We start from the raw sequence: 20,976 nt of genomic DNA on the forward strand, positions 1-20,976 counted from the left end.
TATTGTGATAGATGATATTATGGTAGCTCGTTCGCCAACTGCGCTGGGTGGTGGACTCTGTAAATTTGTGGTGGTGGCCTGTTTAGTTAACCAATTCTTACTGTTCTTCAAGCCTCATTCAAATCCCTTGGTTCTGCATTTTCTCCCGCTTTTAACCCAAAATATGCCAAATTGGGACGCTGGCGTTCTTCTTAGAAAGTAAGTCCTCCATGTCTGTATTTTAAAGCACTGCATGCATGCTGCTTCAACAGGCCAGTTAACCCAAAGTAACCTCCAAATATCAATCCGCGCTGCCATGACAGCTCTGGGTGAATTTTCTTTTCAAAGCCAGGAGATGCCGTAACAGCTGTTTGATATTCAATATTGTGAAAAATATTGCATACAACGTCAAATATTGCGATATACAAGAGTATTTATATCGGCCCAAACCTAATAGCAGGTGGAATACTACCCTAGGTGTCCAGTTTGAGTTGTTCCAATCACATCCCAACTTGTGTTTTCCTGCCATGCCGTCTTAGCCTCTTCTGTAATGGATTTCTCTGTGTATGATTGTTTCATGGTGGCCCTCTAAAAGAAGCTCTTGCCCTTTGACTAAGATGGGTTGACACCAAAACCTAGTGGCACCACTGCTGTGCAAGATTGCTGAAACATTTAAGATGTTTTCCACCAGTGCACTCCAACAGTGCCAGGTCATTTAACAGAAACATGGTCTCTTTTTGTCAGTTTCACAGTGGTTCCAGGTGGATTTTCAGTAAAACACAAAAGAATGTGATGACTTTACAACTTTCCAGGCTGAATGTATTTTCAGCTTGACATTGAGAAACACTGATGGTTGCTGTCAGGCTCCATGTTAAATGTGTCACTGTCACCTTGTCAGCCTATTCTAGTCTCTCCGTTTCTATCTCTGTCTTTCACCATGTATGTGCACATTTGTGTGTGTGTGTGTGTCTGTGTGTGTGTGCGTGTGCGTGTGTGTGTGTGCTTCGTGGTTTGGTATGTGCGATGGTGAAACACACACATGCACACGCTGTTCCTGCCAATACATCTCCTCCTTTCGACAGACTGACAGAGGCAGTGGAGCTCGACTGACACAATTACACAGGTTCATACAGGAGGAAATGCAATCATTGTTGCCGCGGGTAACAGCAAGCGGGGACTGCCAGCTAGTCAACCCCCGAAACACACACACACACACACACACACACAGACACATAGCCCGTTTTGTGAACTCAGCTGCCAGATGTTATACAAGCCCCTTTCCTCTAATCAAATGAACCCCACAGGTCCTTAAGTGTGTGTGTGTCGGTGTGTGTGATGGTGTGTGTGTGTGGGGCAAGCAAATACATTTAGGGTTGACAAAATGTGAAGTGGACCATGCTGGGTTTTCTGGTAGTGCTGGTGGTGTGTGTATGCTTCTGAACCTGCGAGTAGCTTATTTATTAGGTCCATTTTGCCTCAATTCACAACGCTCACACACACACACACACACACACGCACGCATGCACGCATACACACACTCCCTCCCCTCTCCATCTCCTGACCTTTTCCCTTATTTCAGCACAATTCATTTTTCGTTCACTTCTTGCCACTATTCACACATGATATTCAGCATGAATGAACAGAGTGTGTGTATGGATGTGGGAGTGTGTATATATGAAAATTATGCATTTCTTTCCTGTTGTAGTAAATCATATTTGTTGCTCTTAGTTGCAGTATCGTACTTGCTACTTAGTGATCCAACATCCACATTTTGTTGACAGTCACATCAGTGTTGGTTGTTGGTACATCAACATTGTTTTTCCTATGACTTGTTGTGATAATGACTCTGAAAGCAGAAGAGGTTCCAAGGTAAAATAACAGTAACAGTAACATAACATAACAGTTTATGATGGTGACAAATTAAACACCACAGGTAAGCTTCAATATTCCTTGAACAAGATTGTATTCTCCAAATATTTGTTATTTACTTCGGCAAAATTGGATCCAAAACTTTCATGCAACTAAAGCTTTTGAATTGAGAAATTAAATCAAATTGAATTGATTCCGTTTCTTCTGGAGGGATGAACACCATCTATTCTCTCAATTGCTGTTTTGATGATGGTGGTGGTGAGCACTGTGTTAACATGTCAGTGTCATGATGAGAGCCAAAGCAGGGTTTACTTGCACATCATGAAATTCATTAAAGTTTGTAGGACTGTCTTGAATATAATTTTTGTTTTCTTTAACTTAACAGTTTGTTGGTTGGTCGGTTTGTCAGCGGGATTACACAAAAACACCGGAATGGATTTCTAAAATACATGAAGGAAGGATGGGTCTTGACCCAGAATAGACCCCATTAACTTTAAGTGTGGATCAAGATAAAGGTACAAGATCGAGGAGTTTTCAACATAATCGTTAATTTTCCAGGGAATGATACATGCATCTTGAGTCAGGGTTATTTAGGTGGCTGGTGTCTATGAGTGCCTACAAAAGGGGACTGTTGGGCCTTGGCGGTGGTATGCGCTCCACTGGGTGCTCTTCTAGTTGAAATCATGAGTCAAATTGGAGACAAAGATAGGAGGGGAGTCATCAGCCACCTTCTGGACCAGTGAGCATTGAGCAGCTGCCAGTGAGTGGGGAGGGTCAAGCTTGCCTGTCACAACCCTGTGCTTGTGAGAAAACAATTGTGCATGCAGAGCAAAACTGCTCCCTCGCGAGTTCTGTTCTGTTCCCTTGTATAACGTGCACACGCCTGATTTTTATGTGTGCTGGTTTTGGGACTAATAAAACGAAATGGAGCTCTACTGTATCAGTCTTTTGTCTTCTTTTGGTGCAGCCAGAGCATTCGAATACTGATTTCGACACTGATTACCATGGCAATGGTAGGCTCTTCAAAGGGTTAGGGTTGGCATGATGGTGGTAATGTTTAGTAAAGCAATCATCCCTCCAAGAAGTGCATCCCTGAAGTAGAAAAAAACAATACCTACCATAGAGAATGACTTGATGTTTTTCTGTATATACCCTTATCAGTGTTACATCTGAGTGGTTGTATGGGAACAGCTGAGATTATTCCTGCTGCAGTGGTAGAAAGGGTATATCAGTCATATGCCATCCAATCAAAATATAAACCAAATGTCAAAAAAGTTGCGTCCCGCAAAGCCAAAACAATGAGCCAAAACATGCTTAAATGCTCCATAGAGCTGCGGGACAGTGCAGTTAGGTAACAATTCTCTGTTGGTTCGTCAACACAAGCCTCCTCTTTAACATTACCTATTGCCTTTTGTAATGTGATTATAAAAATGTCAGTTGTTCCTCTGTTTCATAATGTATTACCACTGAATTATTTTACACCTCCAATTAAAATCCTGGATTTAAAAATGCACAATAGCAAGTGCAGCTGCAATCTGCCCACCTGTGAAGATTAATAAGAGCTGCAGCTGTGAAAATCTAAGAACCACTGTGTGTCATAATTACCAATACCAGTGGTATGAGAGAGAGTTAAGGCTAACCAGTTGTCTCTAATGTAGTGGGAATGTTTGTTGTTGACTGTTTACAATAATTACACCAGTGTAGCAGTGTAATCATTTCATAGTGACAGAGGAAGCAGACATTTTGAATGATTATCAAAGTGAACTCACATTGATACGATACTGATTCTGTTTTATTTTATCAGACATAATGTGTTTGTTGCGTTAGGATTATTGGGATTAGGGGGGAGCGGGGTTTAGTACAGATTAGGGCGGCGATCAAGTACAGTCGGTTGTGTAGAAGACACCCCCATACACACACACACACACACAGCACAGAGTGTGTGATAGAGAGATTGAGAGCTTATGCTACACTATGTATCTCCTGTTTTTTTCAGTAGATGCTCATTCATGCATGTACTAGTCTCTCAGAGAGTGATGAATGAAAAGAACAGAGCGAGTGTGTGTGTGTGTGTGTGTGTGTGTGTGTGTGTGTGTGTGTGTGTGTGTGTGTAGCTGATGCAACAATACAATCAGACCAGCCCACTTGTTTTGTCTGGTTTTGCCGTCAACAAAACCCACAACAGCCATTATCAGTGCGAGCAGGTATCTGCTCTGTGTGTATGCACGCCTGTGTGAGGTGATTGAAGCGATCTGATCGGTCACCGGACAGTCCACCTTAATCACCAGGGGCAACTGTCTGGCACTATGATCACATGTCACTGTTAAAGATGTGGCGAGCGCGAGGTGAGAGACAAGAACGGCAGAGGGAGGGCGAGGAGGAGGGAGTGAAGGTGAGGGGGAGAACGAGATTCCTGCCGAGAGGCGTGAGAAAAACACAGAGAGCAGGCGCTGCAGGAGAGACAGCAGCAAACCGTTTTCCCATGCGTGTCTACTGCTGGGATGGCAAGCTTGGTTTCGGCCTTGTGGCAGATGGGCGGCTTGTCAAATGTGCTTGGCTCTAAAGGGCTCGGAGGCTTTCTGCATGGCAACACTCTCATATTGATGTCTAGTACTCAACAGTCTGAATAAAAACCTCAGCAAGGTGAAGGAGGAGGAAGGTTTTTAATAAGGTTTAGTTTGGTGGTCGACTTTATAGAAAGTAACCTGATTAATTTTGTATTTTTATTACTTAGGATTACCATGAGTTTCGTCTTGTTTCTGTTTCTTCCTGCTTTTGATAATTTAATAGCCTGATATTACAAATGCAAATTAGCCTTGAACCTTTAAGTTAATTGTCCAATTTCCAAATACCTCTTAATCTAATTGGTTTAGACTTACCACCAATCAGAACAACAAAAGTTTTTGTAGCACTAAGCTAGATAAAGTGTCAGTAGACTGGCAAGCATGTTAGTTCCCGCTGAGTCATAGTGTAGGAAAGTAAGCTGGCTACTACTAACTCTAATACAAAGAACATCACAGAACATCCTGTCAAACCACATACAGTATTTATAGTCACTATATCAAACCTGCCCCATATTAGATGAACGATTGTGATTGGCCCAGGCCTGACTTTGTCATTTTAGTGCACCCAGTAATACATTTTAAATGTAATTTCTTAACACATTATGGAAATGTTTGTTAACAGGAATGAAGGTGCAAATACATGTTTTTCTTGTACGACCCATGATAGCGCATGCAACGAGAAATAACCTCAATTGTTTGAAAAATAAACTGAAACTAAATTTCAGATGCACTGGTGCGACTGATGACTATGTTAAGCTGTACTTGACAGATTTTTGGGTTACTGTGCAATATAGTCACACCCTCGAGCCCAGAACAAGCTTCACATGAGGTAACAGAAGTACAAGTCTAAACTACAAGTCTACAGCCAAGTAAGCAGCACTGTGAGGCTGCACTTCGGCACAGTGGTCTTTAAGCTAAACACTACATTCTGGTTAACATGCACACTCACCCGAAGTTGCAAGACAGTTTTTTTCCTTTCTGCAAGGATGATAATCATGAATCAGTGTTCAGCACTGGTTGCTTCAGTGTTAACTTCTACCTAATGCAGAAGTGCGCTGCTGCTAAATGCATATAGGCGAAACACTGGAATTACTACTAGACACCATAGTTCCCCTCATCTCCATTTAGCATTTTAGCTTCTTTCAGCTAATTTTGGTTATACGGCCCACAAGAGCAGACGGTAAAATTAGCAGCCAGCTGGTGAACACGGTGGAGTGTTAAGTAACTAATGAAACGAACATTTCCCCCAGAAGTTGGTAGAGACCAAAAGCAGAGCTAAAAGGAGATCGGTTATTGGACTTACATTCAACAGGTGGCCAGAAACACGACTTCCAAACAATGCTTTTGTTGCTCTGTGTCTGCTGAACAAAATTTTTTTTTGCTGTAAACTTGCCTACAAAATTGTCTCTTATGAAGAGATTGGATGATAAGATGATACTGACTCAGCCAGCCTTATTTCTACATGCAGGTAGTTCTACAACCTTATTGCACAGTTTCTCTCCCCCTTCAGTTATAACGGGGATTTCAAGCCTCGTTCAAGCTCATATGAAACTGAAGGTCAGAAGTTCAGCAGCAACAACATCAGCCAGGCCATGATGCGCCTTAAAAGAATCGTCTTGTGGGCTGAAATGTAATATCATTGTGCATTTAGCGGGACTCAAAATGTTATAAATTTGGATTTGTGTCAGCTGCAGGTAGCCTGAATGTTGTAGAGGATAAGACGACAGAAGAGAAGAAAAAAGAGGGGGAGGAAACAGTGAGAGAGAAGAGATAAGGAGAGAGAGAGATGTTTGCTCTAATGTGACATTAGTGAAGCTGAAGGCAGATCGACACAGGAGTCAACATACGGTTCAGCCAGATTAACTCACAATAGGCTCATCTTCATTCATCACCCTGCTTGTCTTCCTGACGCACACAAACACACATGCGGGCAGAGTCATACAAGACCCCAAAGACATGGCTGAATTTAATTTTCCAAGTGTTTTGCCTAATATTGGTGCTGTGACTATTATTGAAGATCATCAATGTTTATGATGCAAGAAAACAAAAACTTGAGACTATTCTGAAGCATAGCAGACTCTCTGAGTGAATACATAAAAGAAACTGCTAATGTTCTAATGTTACACTTGGCAGATCCAATCACATTACCATTTCAGTGTAATTTTCTGCATATTTAAATTTTATTTGATACCTGTACCTGTTGTAAATGGGATCTCAAGGGCAAAATAACTGACTTCACACAGTGTTACATCTGGAGATACACTGACTGTATTTTTCATTTAGGATAAAAGTCAGTTTTCTTTTTATGTTTGCGAAGTTCAATCTGAAGTAATGGCACTGAAATATGAGTCTCAGTTGTATGTTTCCCTGTTTATTTAAAGGACTAATATGTAAGAATTTCAGTTTAAAGCATCCAAAAATGCCTATGTATTGTGTTGCAGAGATATCTACTGCGGTTAGCATGCTGACCAGATAGCCCTGGGCCTGAAACCCTTTTTGTTCCAGCAGTCCAAAGGACCTGTGCTAGCGGTGTAAACACCAGCTAGCTGCATGGCTAACTGAGCTAACAAGCTAATGGTAGCTACGGTCATGAACAGAATACAGTTAGCAGCAGGTAGCTACTCTGGTGATATGCTGCCCCTATTCATTAGGAGTGTGAGTTCAACAGGTGGCCAATTCTTACATATTGAACCTTTAAAAATGATGAAAAATGATAAGTAATACTGAGTTTACCTCTAGCCAGATGTAGACCGTGCACAAAACACACAGGCCTTGTCCATACCTGAAGCAAGACTGCTTTCCCAGTGTTTGTCGGCTGTTATTTATCAGTTTATCCTGCAGCCTGTTATCTGTTTAAATTACGGGAAATGCTTGTCCCATACTAGGGAGTAAAAGTAAGGTTATCTTGGCTTCTGATAACTTTTTTCTTTTTATCTTTGCTCCAAATTTATGCAAGTGAAACACTAAATCACTTGAGTTCTCCTCCAAGAATGCAACAATGGAATCGCTTACGTCCGCTTAAGTCTGACGGGATTTAATTGAAGATTGATGCTTGCAGGTTTTTCTTCCCTGGCATGAATTGCAGATTTAATGTATGCTGTGGAAATGATACAAATTAAGCCAAGAAAGGACTGCTAACAAGACATATTTTTGAAAGTAGACAGGCAACTTGTCTTTGTCCTCAAGTAGCCTGTATGCCGCTGCTGATTGTGCTGAATATCTTTCATATAAACACTCATCCTGCATCTTGTTTTTATCCCGCTGGTGTATGTGAGGGTGTAAATTGAAGGATGAGGATCTTTATTTCAGATGAGATTAAACCCTGCAGGGTGTACAGATCCCCCCCCCACAGCTGACAGAATGTCATGAAAACTTTAATGTGAAAACCAGTCGGACACCAGAGAACAGAAGGTTATATTGTCCAGTAAATGATCCACGTGTGACTCACGTGACATTTTTGTTTATGTGTTGACAGAGGAGCATTTTCCGAGGTGGTCCTGGCTCAGGAGAAGCTGACCGGCCGGATGTTCGCCGTGAAGTGCATCCCTAAAAAGGCTCTGAAGGGGAAGGAGAGCAGCATCGAGAACGAGATCGCCGTGCTCAGGAAGTAAGTGTGCTGCTAGACAAACACACACACACACACACACACACACACACACACATAATCCTCCTCATTCCTGGTTACCGGGGCAACTGTGCATCTCCTCTCTCTTCCACGCACCCCTCGCCTCCCCCCCAACCCCCCCGCCCCCAGGTCACGATCCACAGCCCACCTACCACACACACACGCACACACACATCACGACTGAGACTTCTGTCTGTGTGAGCACGAAACAGCTGCACACTGTTAACCACAGGAGTCCTGCTGTGGATTCTGTTTGGATACTGGGCTCATTGTTGGAGTTTAAATGTGCAATATGTAAGAATCAGCCACCTGCCGAATTCATACTTTGAAAAAATCAGTAGCAGCATATCACCAGAGAGTTGGAGTGTCCACTTCTACAATAAACAATAAAAGAAAATACAGTCTGTAGCCAGTGTCAGCATTAACAGCTGTTTATAACAACAGCTGACCAGTCTAGAAGAAAATCCTTGACTCATCTAGAGCTGTCCCCAGCGGTGGGAAACAACGCCAGTGTTAACATATATTTTGCTTCTATTGCTATCATTTCTTTATCTGCCACCGAATGTAGTTTCTTGCTGGAAGTAGGTGGTGGAGGTGATAGTGGTAGCTTCCCAAGACCTTCAGCCATTTTTGCGTTCACTGTGTCATTTATTGACTACCTGTTCTTCAATGGCCTAACCACGGGCAGTGCTTTCAACATGACTGAGGAGAGGTTTGAATTCCGCCCTCAGGGCAGCGCTACTTCTTCATCCTCTCATGTTGAACTGTGGGCAACTGGATGCAACAATGATTCACTCTCTCCTTTTGAAGTACAAAGTGGTATTATGAAATGGGAAAGGTTTTGGCTATACAATCACGGCCACATGGTCAACTGAAAAAAACTAAAAATTCTTACATATACTTCCTTTAAAATACATGCAAATTCATGGAAAGGAAAAAAGGAGTTTAACATTCCAATGGTTGAATACATAAGCGAAGCACTTAGGGAGGTTGTCTGATTTAGTTGATTTTGAATAGATTGAAACCATCTCATTGGGGGGGAAAAAAGAGAAAACATTTTTAGCCTTTTACTTTAAGTGCATTCAGAGTACAAAAAATGTTTCACACAAGCCTCTGGAAAGATCACTTTTTGCCTCCTGCAGATAAAAACAAGAAGGAATCACACAAGCATGTTACAACGCAATTACACAGAAATGTCACACTGCTGGGCTTCTCTGTGCTGTGAGAATACAATAGACATGTATCGTGCAATTGAATAGTGTACAATAAATTTGTTGATTTGGCTCTACTGTGTAACATTAGAGAAAGTTAGAATTGCCACCAGTAATGGAGGAGAGATGCAGACATTCATTTAGACAAATGAGTGTCATTAGTGTAAACAAATGAGAGCCTAAGTGAGCAGACTGGCAGTCTCTACCAGCCCGTTCACTACGAGACACCAGATCGGCTTTGGAGGGAAATCTGGTGGATTACTTTACGGCACAAATCAGGAAGAGGGTGATGTCCTTCCACTGCAAATAGAGATTAATCGGTGGAAAGGACAACCAAGAAGAGCCATTTGGTCTTAATAAGGAGGAACTCAAACACTGACAATGGCAATGTATTACAGGAGGTAGAGGCCAACACCATCATCCTAATAGTTAGCATTTATTTTTATTCATTCCCATGGTACCAAATTTTCAGGGACTGTCCCAGCCTAAAAATAGCTGGTGTGCAAACAGTTTCACATTAGCTTTAACTGTACCAAGATGTTACTTAAACGATAAAAATAAAGATTGCTATCCTCTGAGATACTGCTGTGATGGTCACTCACATATAAAAAAATTCTCCACTTAATAAAATAATTGCTGTTGCCAAGCAAAGTCTTCTTGTATCCTCATGTTGTCATGACAGCTAATTTTCAGCATTTATTTTAACATGTTTAAAAGGGGAATATGTAAGAATTTTAGTTGAAAACATTAAAAAATCAACTTAAATGATCAACAGAACGTGAATACAGATCCGTACAGACATTTATATGTCTATATATTGTGTTGCAGAGATATCCACTGAAGTAAGCATGCTAACCTGGTCCAAAGCTCTCATGATAGCAGTGTAAACACCGGTCCAAACCGCTAGCTACAAAGCTAACTGAGCTAATTAGCTTAGGGCAGCTACAGTTAACAGCAGTTAGCAGTTACTCTGGTGATGTGCTGTTTTGTGTATGAATTTGACAGGTGGCCAGTTCTTACATAGAAAACCTTCAAGACCATCCAACTCCTAATCTAATACTTTTTGTCTACAAATAGAATTATTTTTGCCTTTTGCTGATTTACTAACACTAGCTAACATTATGTTAGCTGCTAATGCTAGCTAACGTGCAATATGCTGGTCAGGTACTGTAGAACTCAGCCAATTTTGTGTGTTTTTTTCCACAAACTGGCAACTACCAAGACTCTTGATGCTGACAAAACACAGGACCACGTGGTACCAACGGTGTTAAACTATTGGCTCACAAATCTTGTTAGAAGCTGGAACCAGCCATCAGAATTCTTACACAGAGACAAACAAAACCATCATTTTGGACCCGACAAACTTTACATTTTTAATTCACCATCATAATAATGTTGTTACTTTTTTTTTGTGTTGTCAATATGACCTTTAAGGAAAATTGAGGATGAAATTCTAACAGTCTAAAACTCAAAGGTATTGAATTTCCAGACCAACGCAGCAAATAATCACAATTGTGAAGCGGATGTTAGAGACTGTGTGGCAATTTTACTTCGTAAATGACTTGATAATTGACCAATTATGTAAATTGTTGTAGATTCATTTTCTGTTCATCACCGTCGTCATTTCAGCAGACGTCAGAGCTTATGGATGGATGAAAATCATTTCAAAAGATATGAAATGATTAAGAATGGCAGACATCACAAGTTTGAGTGTGCAGCTGCTCCAGCCGTGTGGAGCGGTAACACAGGACACATGCAGGAGAAATCCATGAATGAGAACAACTAACTGTAGCATAAAGCCTATAATCTATGAGAGGGTTTTTCTGAATGCTCTCCTCTGCCATTACACTCAGACTGTTTGCTGCCAGCTCTTCATTATCCCAGGCAGGGCTTGAATACACACACGTTATCCCTTTTCAACCTGCACGCCTGCGTCTGGTGTGTGTCTGTGTGTGTGTGAGTGTGTGTGTATGAGTCACGTCTAAGCTCTGCCATCGCAGAGGTCATGCGCTCCATAATAAGTGTTAGATGCTCACCTGTGTGCCTGCCCTGGATTCCTGTATGTGTGTGTTTGTGTGTGTGTGTGTTTGAAGGAGATAGACCAAGGGGAATTACCTCTGTTCACAATGCAAAAGATGATTAACCCAAACACCCACAAAATCAATCGTGTTTCTACAAGGTATGAGGTGTTAGGATAACGAATGTACACCTACACGCGCACACACACACTGGCACACACACAAACATCCTCATCACAGTGCTGTAACCATGGAGAAATCAGGAGAGAACCGACAGAAATGAGCAGAAAGGTGAGGGGAAGATGAAAATGGGTTTGAATCCCTGACAAATTTGTACTGAGAGGAAACGAATGGTAAGATTTTCGTTTGAGAATTAATTCTCGACTTTGGAAATAATCTCACATATTATTTACTTTCCTTCATTGGAACATTCTTCACAGTCTTCTTCAAATGTCAACAAGCCTCCATCTGCTTGAGAAATGAAGTTGAGCGTCAAAGTTTAGCAGTTGATGTAACAATCTCACCTCAGTGTCCATTCAGAAGCTCTTCCAGACCTTTATCATATCACAAGATCTTCATCGGCAGATGGCGATTGCTGGCAACTGGGCAAAAAAATGAATAAAATGGAAATTAGTGTGCAGAAGATCATGTGTAGCTGTCCAAGTTAGCTGTTCCCTGTAAAAGCAGAAGTATATTTTGACATGTAATATGGACCTTTAGGTAAGACGGTTTGTCAGTCGAGGAACCAAAGTTAAAAAATCAGGTTACTGAAGTCCAGATTATGGGACTATCCAAGGTAATCACTGTCAGTGTATTACTCTGGATTATGAGTTATGTTTGTTGATGTGGCAGAATTTTAATGGGGAAGCAACATTTTTGAAGTCCAACAGCAATCATTAGGATTAAAAAGTCATTTAGTTCTCTTAATGTGTCACTGTGTGATGTAAGACATGTTGCAGCTTTGAAATAAAAAGCTCCACTAATGGTTTGTTGTTGCTTTTCAGGATCAAGCATGAGAACATTGTGGCACTGGAGGACATCTACGAGAGTCCCGACCACCTCTACCTGATCATGCAGCTGTGAGTCCAGTTTTCATGTTCCTCTCTCTTGCTCTATACTTGGGTTTTGTGGAAGATTTAGGGGAGAACATGGAACATCGGGCCTGTGAGAGCTGACCAATCAGAGCAGAGCAATTAGGCTTTTCTGGAGGGAGGGCTTTAAAGAGGCAGGCACTAAAGTGGAGTGTTCAGATAGAGGGTGAATAGAGGTGCTCCAGCAATGGAGTGTTTTTTTTTAACATTCAAGTATGTAAACATTTTCTAGTGGACACCCAGGATAAATACATGAACCTGAAAATTATCAACATATGAAACCTTTAAACCTCTCGGCCACCCAGATACCCAACACTCAAAATTTTAGAAACAAAGCTTGTGTTTCAAACTGAAGGTATGGGGGTTGTCTCATTTATGAGACAGCGATGATCTAATGCAGGGGTCTACTATCTACCAGCCTGGGAGCCATATCTATATCCCTAAGAGACATTTTCAGTGTCCCTCCACATGTTCAGAATTTAATATTAATTCAGGTAAAATGCTTTTGTACCATTTTAATTTTTTTAATTTTCCTTTTGAGTAATAATTGAATTATATAGCAAGACTGTAACATTGGAGCCTGAAGCAAGCTGCTCCTGACTTTGCATCCTGTTAACATGTACACTCAAGGTATGACCACCAGGACTTTGATATACTGCGGCTCACCTGACACAATAGGTCATTGGGAACATAAAAAGCAGGTTCACCTGGAGGTGAAGGATTTAATGGAGTTAAATGTGACTCCCTCCTGTCTTATTTATGAGGACGAAGATGTGCTTCTCCAGACATTTCTCTACAAAACATGCAGAGCAGTGTGGCTCAGTATATTTAGATTTAGAGTGTGTTGAGATTTAGAGGACAATCAGAGCTGTGGCAGCGTTTTCGGAGCTCAGTTGATGACGAAGAGAACAACTTTCTTTTTAGATTCTGACTTAATTAGTTGGTAGTTTATGGAGCTATTTGTTAAAATTAAAATTGTATTCATAATTATTCATAAAACGCTATGTATGGTCCAAATATTCATAATACTCCATCTCTGTCTTCTTTCACACTTCTTACAATCTTATTTTTCTGCCCACCCACCCATCATTATACACACACACAAACATACACACATTTTTCATTTCAGTGACAGCTCTACTGAGATCTCACACACACACACACACACACACACACACAAAGCTCACCCGTCCTCCCACTCACACACAAACACACCGCACAACTACAAGGTCTCTGTTACATCAGTAGCATCTCTGCTTTGATGGTCAGCAGTAGAGGGAAGCAGGACAGCCTGTGGCTCACCCATGGGTGCCCTACTAACCTCTATGGCAAGGTTACTCTCTGATTACATAAGATGAGAAGTTTGTCTGGAAGTTTGGCACTCATACTGGAAACATTTCAGTTGAGTTCAGGTGGAAGTCATTGCTGAAGATTACACAACAGTGGCTATGTTTACAACCTGATGTCAGCGGATTATCTGTATCCGACCACGCGTCTTTGGATCCTTCGATTTCCACGCCAACTCTGGTCAAAACCCGGAAAACTACAAGTTTTCCCTTGTGAAACTGTAAATCTGTAAACCCACAACCTATTTAGTTGTGATTCAGGGAATAAACCCTCCAGTGTATGTTTGAAGGACAATAACAGCTAAGCCACAAGATTTTGTGGTTGCACTCTGTCCTAATACTTAAATAGGGAGGACACTAAGATTACAGCTTTGTATATTTCATTTGTACTCCCAACAAACTGTTGTGTTGCTGCAAATGGAAAAAAATATCTCCACATCAAAGACTTGTACACATTTTAATAGACTAATCATGAAGCCCGTATGACCCGGCTATTGACTAAATCACAGTTGCACGATAAAAGTCAGTGATAGAAGGCAAACATTCATACAATATCTGTGCAATAATTAGCTTCAAAAGATACAATTGCCATTCAAAATTAAGATTCAGAAAAACTCAGTTGACTTCTCTAGTTACTTCTACAGTAATTGAACTGATTAATCACATTTTCTGTGATCCAGTTCTGAAGGTCAGTGGTGGACTCAGGATGTTTGAGGGGCAGGGACGAAAAATATAAAAGGCACCAGTGAGCAGAAAGTTGATTTAACATTTATTGTGAAATAGTTACAAACCCTAGTTAAGATTAAAAACTTTCCACTGGAAGTTCATCCAAGAGAGCACTTTATTATGTTTTATCTACCATAGGGGCATCCAAGAGGGCACTTTTGATACAGGTTTTTTATCAAACCATTGGAGAAATGTAAGAAATGTAACTTGGATGAAACCTTGCAGATTTTAGCATGAATGAGGATCATAATGTGTTTTGAGGACAAACAACAGGGACTTCAGAGCAAATAGCTGAACAGACAATTAACAGTCACAGTCTGTAGAGGCTTACAGCGTATTGCAAATTGAATAGTAACAACTGTGGAGGAAAACTGGCAAACGTGTCAGTGATAGTGGCAAAGTGTTAGAAACAGAGATCTACTGTAGCTTACAGTAAAGAGGTTGTTGTGGAGTTGTTGTACAGTAGTGACATTCTCAGTAATAGGTTTGTCCTCTAAATAGGTCACTGTGACATAGTTAAGTCAGACCTCATCTGATAATGGACGTTGTAGCTGACATCACTGATATTTAATGGTTCTTACGTTCAGCAGCAAGCAGATTGGTGCATCGTGACATTTTCAGTCCAGGCCAAACACAGTCATCTAAAAAAAACAACAACTGCTTTGTATCTGCTGTAGATGCACTGTAAGGTTTAAGGCATTAGGTACACCATGTACCTGTTAATGTATACTTTAGGGGTGATAGTATTTATATATAAATATTTAGTACTTATTCGTGGCAGAGCTGTGGTCACCCAAAAGCTCAGAAAAAAGGTTAAATCCATTCTTCTTTAAAGCAACTTTTACTTAACAGCAGTCATTGTGGCAGCAGGTGGTAATTTTGAGATAATGCTAAATGCTAAAATGTACTGAAACAGCAGCACAGATAGAGGTCAGGCTACAGGTCACATTGAAGCCTGGAATTTGGTACCACTACCCAGCTGTACCTTTTTTTGTACTTTGCTTTCTCTGTCATAACAAAAATGTAATTTAATTTGTAAAAATGAGTCAAAACTAGAACATTTTACACACCACACTAAATAAAACCCCTCCCCACCTGCCTCTCCCCTCCCAGATCTGTTCCTTAAACCTCCAGCCTGTCACAGTCTGTCACCAGGGCATAAAGACAGTGAAAAAAAGCTCAGTTATCTAAAACGACAACTTACCCAACTAGCGAATTAATTACCTGACAATGTAGATGAAGTTCTTAAAGCCTTACTTAACTTGTTATTGTCAATGGAGGGTTAAACTTCTTTAGCGCTGGCTGCTAACATTAGCTTCGGCTGCTGTGCGGGGACTTTCAGCCTATCAATCACTTTAATGCTTGAGTGATGTAACTCAACTCACTTTCCAGTCACATTGAGCACATATATCGATCACATCTGTCCACTTCTTTGCACTTGAATGATAAATTAAGAACTTTCCAGTCACATTGAGCACATATATCGATCACGTCTGTCCAATTCTTTACACTTGAATGATAAATTAAGAAACACTTTCAGCCTTTCGCAGAGCTGGAGTTCCTCCAACATGTCTGCTGAGAAGTGTTACATCATCTGAAATCCCTCTGCTGGCCAGACTTCAGTCAGAGGTCTTACCCCGATTAAGCTATTTACCTACAATGTCGACCTTTTGACCGGAGTTTCCTGTTGTAGTGAATAAACCGCTGTTAATAAAACTGTTTGTTACGTTTACTATTTTTGGTTGCATGAGAAGGAAGTGATAATCCCTGTTCAGCCTTTACTTTATCCTTAAAAAATGTTATGTTTAAGACAGTTATTCTTTTTAGTGTTAATAATTGTTCTATGGGCATCAAGGCTACTAATTGCACTCTATGAGAGGGAAATAACACCATTGACATTTGAATGATGATGTGATTGCTGCCAAAAGTACACATTACACATTTAAAAAAATAATGGATCTCATCACTTTGAGTGGAGGCTTTACTGAAATATTACTTGCTGTTATGGATTTAACAACCTTACTCAGTCTATGGGCAGCAATTGAGCTTCCTACTGCTGTTTATGTTCTTATTTCTGCTATACTTTATACCACACAGTCAATAATTCATCATCCCAAGAGGTTTTTACCGCACAACTGCAGTTCCAGTTTACTGCTGTCACAGTGTTTTTCATGCCAGTAATTCTGATAGATTAATTAAATTGATTTTAGAGCAAAATGCTTTAATGCTAAAAAAGGTAGCAAGAAAGACCCTACCTCTGCTCCTTCGACCTCCTGTACACCTCCCTCTCTCCTCGCATCTGTTTTCTCTCCTGTCTAACACCATCTGCTCTCCTCTTCTTTCATTTCATACCTCCTCTCCTCTCATCTCACACCTTATTTCCACCGCCCTCACCTCTTGGCTTTTGCCTGCTCACTTGCGTTTTTCCTTACTTCCAATCTTTTTTTTTCCCGCTACCATCTGTTCATGAAATATGGGTCTGTTGCCATAGTTACAGGGTCAAAGTAACACCAGGGTTATAACATTTTAAAGATGACCATGGCCAGCAGGTTACATTATCAGGTCCAGAGCTTTATAGATTATACTATTTTTATCAGTATGGATTAAAACCCCTTTATATTTAACTGTTTGAAGATAAAACTAATACAAGAAATGCACCAGAGTGGAGGCTATATTAGACCTAAACCTGCCAGGTGACCGGACAAATAACCGACTGTTTGCTAACACGTCCACCATACATCACTGTTCTGTTCATAGCGTGTTGTTCTTGTTCTGACACAAGGTGGCAAAGAAAATCAAGTAATGCAGGTTTAAAGCTGCACTCATACGTTCAGTTCCAAGGAGCTGAATATCAGACTTACATTTGAACACTGCTGCAATTTAATTCTTATGTTGTTTTGTGTCTCTCAATAACAAGCTTATAAAGTGATAAAATGTCAAATATTGTCATTTCAGCTTTTTTCACTGCCACAAAATTGCCAAAAAAAAAAGATTAACGCAGCTTTAATCAAGCAGTTACTTATTTTTTTTATATGTATCTTTAGCTTATTGATCATCTAAAGCATTATACAGAGTCCCTCTACCTTTGTGATTTAAGATTCTCTATGTCTTATGATCAGGCGGAGAATCAGATAAATGCTTCAGTGTGAGAAACATGTTAAAATATAGAAGACTTAGTTCAAAAGCATCAGAAGAGAGAGTGGTTAAGAATCCCTTTTCATCTGTCCTTGGTGCTGCAGGCTGTACTTCCTAAAGCGGTGCACAGTGGCTTCATCACTATACAACTGATCTGCTGAAACACAAAGCAGTTGTGTCCATCATGTGCTGTAACTGGTGACAGCAGATTGTTCTATCTAATCACAATTTGCAGCAGTGATTCAGCAAACATAAAAGTGGGGCTTTCTGCCACATGAATTTGTAGCAATCACTACTGTAATAATAACCTCATTTGTTATAATTATGTCATTTATTGAGATGTCAGGGTTTTTATTTTTTTTCAGCTGACAGGAATCTCATTTAGGAACAAGGATTTTTGAATATTTTCTGTGTAATTGCATTGTGGCAGATCGATGCAGTCTGACAGTTTCCTTCGCTCCCGTTCATCACAGCTTGTCTTACGTAACCTCGACCGCAGGGAGGCAATCAGTCCGGGCTGCTATGAAAATCGATGCAACAGAGTGCAATGCGGGCCTTATATTGACGTTTGTATTGTGAATTGTGTATTAGAAAATATAAAAATGCTTGTAGTATAGAGAGAAACTGGCTTCTAACAAATCCAGAGGAAAGTGTACAGTGTCTGACTGTGATGAGGCTGTCAGTAAACCTTACACAGGATATGTTGCATATAAGTAGACAAGCTGTATCATTTTAATTCTTAAACAGTAACTGTGATCTTTGTTTACATGGCTTTCTTTATTCAAAGAACAGGTTTGATCATAACCAGCAATTTATCTGAATCCTGCTGTGTTTACTTATTAGACTCAGAAAGATTTTATTCTGATCACATCAAATGAATATGATCTAAACAAGGCACCTCAGTCCTCTTACAAGAGAACAGTAACACTTTCCTTTAAGTTAAACCAAACTGAATATATACGTTTATCTGGTGAAATTGTGTCATGACAATGTGATCATAATATTTCTTCATTTTACATGAATTTCTGGCAAATTTGTCTGGAGTTGTGTCTGATGCAACTCATAACATGAGAATACTCTTCATTCCTTTGAACATCAGTGCAATGAACTGATCATTTTAGAAAATATTAATATTTTATCTTTATTTAGTCTAGTACTTAGTTCTGTCTCAGAGAACGTGTTCACCGTTAGCTTAGCTACGATGCTAATTACATCGCCCAGTGAATTATTAATCAATTTGATCTTCTGTATACGCTTTTACTCTTTTAACCCTTTTTTTATTTTATTGTTTCTTAGGCCTTGTCCACACTAGTAGGGACATTTTTCTAAGCAGCTATTTTCCCCTCTGTTTAAAAAAAGAATCCTGTCCACACAACCTTCATTTTACAAAGTGAAACTCACATGCCCGGCTGGTAGGTGGCGACAAAGTTCTACATCACCGATACGTCAAATACCAGAGAAGAACATTCGGAGCTTGCGCATTTAACTTTGACCTTGTTGGCGGTTGTGACATAAAAACATAAACAGTAGTATGTGTACTAAGGTAAGGTATTTCCTTACCTTTGATTTAACACCTTTCTGTTGCACTGCCCGAGGTGCGATGGACAAGCTGTAAGGGAGATTAGTGATTAGATTAATTAGTGTGGACAGACTGCCAGTGAACCAGACCAACCCAGGAATCAAAGCAAGAAGTGCCCAGATAAGATGTTAATTGATCTATTGCTTAATAAGTGTCTGTGTTAGTCAATTTATGTTTACACCAATTAGGAGTTTAATAGAATTATAGTAATTATAGAGTTAACTTCAGAGTTGCCTTAATCTGATTCAAGTGTTTGTGTGAACAAAGATCAACTGGATCAGAGAAGCAAACCGGAGATGTCAGTGCAGCCTTTGGTTAGACCTCCGACTCTCTGCTGTGATTAGTTTGTCAGGTCCTGAGACTATAATGGCTCTTCACCCTGCTGTGTGAACAGCATGTATCACACATACACACATGCTCGGAAATAAGGCCTCCTGTCAGCAGTAATGCGCTGCCATCGCCTCGAGAGAATGATACGACAGCCTGGGTCAGGGGAGGGATGGGTGAAGGGATGATGAAAGGGAAGAAGGGAGATGAGTGTCGTAACATTTAAAATGGAAAAACTTTAAAACATGAATATCATCCATCAATAGTTGGAAAACAGATGACTCTACTTCAGAAACATTTTTGTGCTTTAAGAAACCTTCAGATGATGAGAATTTATGATGATGAGCGTTGATGTTTTCATGGCAGAGATCTTATTTTTGTAATTTAATTTTAGAATGCAGGTCTGCTTTTGTCAACTTCTCTCTTCCTCATATGTCACTTAGCATTTCCTTTTGTCATAACATACAGTACATGATCATTTAATCACACGTGTCCATTTTTTTATTTTTGTTATCGAATTACTGATTGCCAAATCTCATTTATTGGCTTCAGCTTCAAGGTCTTGTTATTGTGCATGCTGGCTCGCTGTCGTGATTTACTCGGACACTTGAGTAGAACAAAGCCGTCATTAATGTGTTTTATTTATTCAGTAGCGTGGGATAATGGAGGTTTTTGTCTTCAGTGTTAAACAAACACCATTGCTGATGAACATTTATCTATGTGAGTCAGGCAGAAGTGTTCACAGACGAATTGATGTATTGAAGTTTCATTCACGTTGTCTTTAATCACGTTTGACTTCCTTTCCCACTCTGACTCACTCCAAGATGTTCTAGCGACAGGCAACCAAATGAAACTCACCGTAACAAAATATGTAGAAAAGGTCTAGCAATCCAAACTGCAAGCTCGGAGTGGTATTATGGAAGAGGACGGGCCGGGGCTAGCTGGTTAGCATGCTTATTTTAGAGGATATCTCTGCAACACAGCACATAGATGCATTCGATATAATGTCAAAACTTTTTAATCTCTGTAACAAACATCAAAAATAAAAGATTGAGGTCTTGTAAAGAATTAAAACAAGTAGTTTTTGATAGGACCTGTGCAGTATGACAAGTCAAAATGTCTGCTGTGAAAAAAGACTATTACATAAGGTCAGAAAACTTCATGTACTAATAAGAATAACAGTGTTAGCGTGGCAGGGAATGGAGGTGGTATGAGTGGGGAGGCAGCTGGCTGAAGCGGTGAGGTATGGCCGGAGAGACTGGAGCAGGATGGATGAGTGAGAGGGGATGGCGTGGTGAGCTGGAGACTGCTGGTGGAGGACAGGCTGAGAGTAGGCATGCAGGCTGGTGAGTGTAGTCCAGGTGCACATTAGAGACGAGATAAAAGCAGGAATAGGTCACGAGAAATAAATCACTGAATCACTAGAACACAGGTACACAAGGGAGAGGTGAAACATTGACCACAACAGTAGCTGAGATGAGGAGCCGGGGTGGATATTCTGCAGCG

At 40.4% G+C, this 20,976-nt stretch overlaps 1 protein-coding gene across 1 annotated transcript in view; it reads left to right on the forward strand.

The window, feature by feature from the left end:
- The window catches only part of camk1da (calcium/calmodulin-dependent protein kinase 1Da), a 55,824-nt gene that overhangs the window by 19,457 nt on the left and 15,391 nt on the right, over nt 1–20,976 (forward strand). Inside the window, exons 2-3 of the mRNA XM_073480838.1 lie at nt 7,888–8,019; nt 12,271–12,345. Coding sequence (XP_073336939.1) covers nt 7,888–8,019; nt 12,271–12,345 — 207 coding nt within the window. The remainder of the gene's footprint in view (nt 1–7,887; nt 8,020–12,270; nt 12,346–20,976) is intronic.

This window comes from Pagrus major, chromosome 14, assembly GCF_040436345.1.
Source record: "Pagrus major chromosome 14, Pma_NU_1.0".
NCBI lineage: Eukaryota > Metazoa > Chordata > Actinopteri > Spariformes > Sparidae > Pagrus > Pagrus major.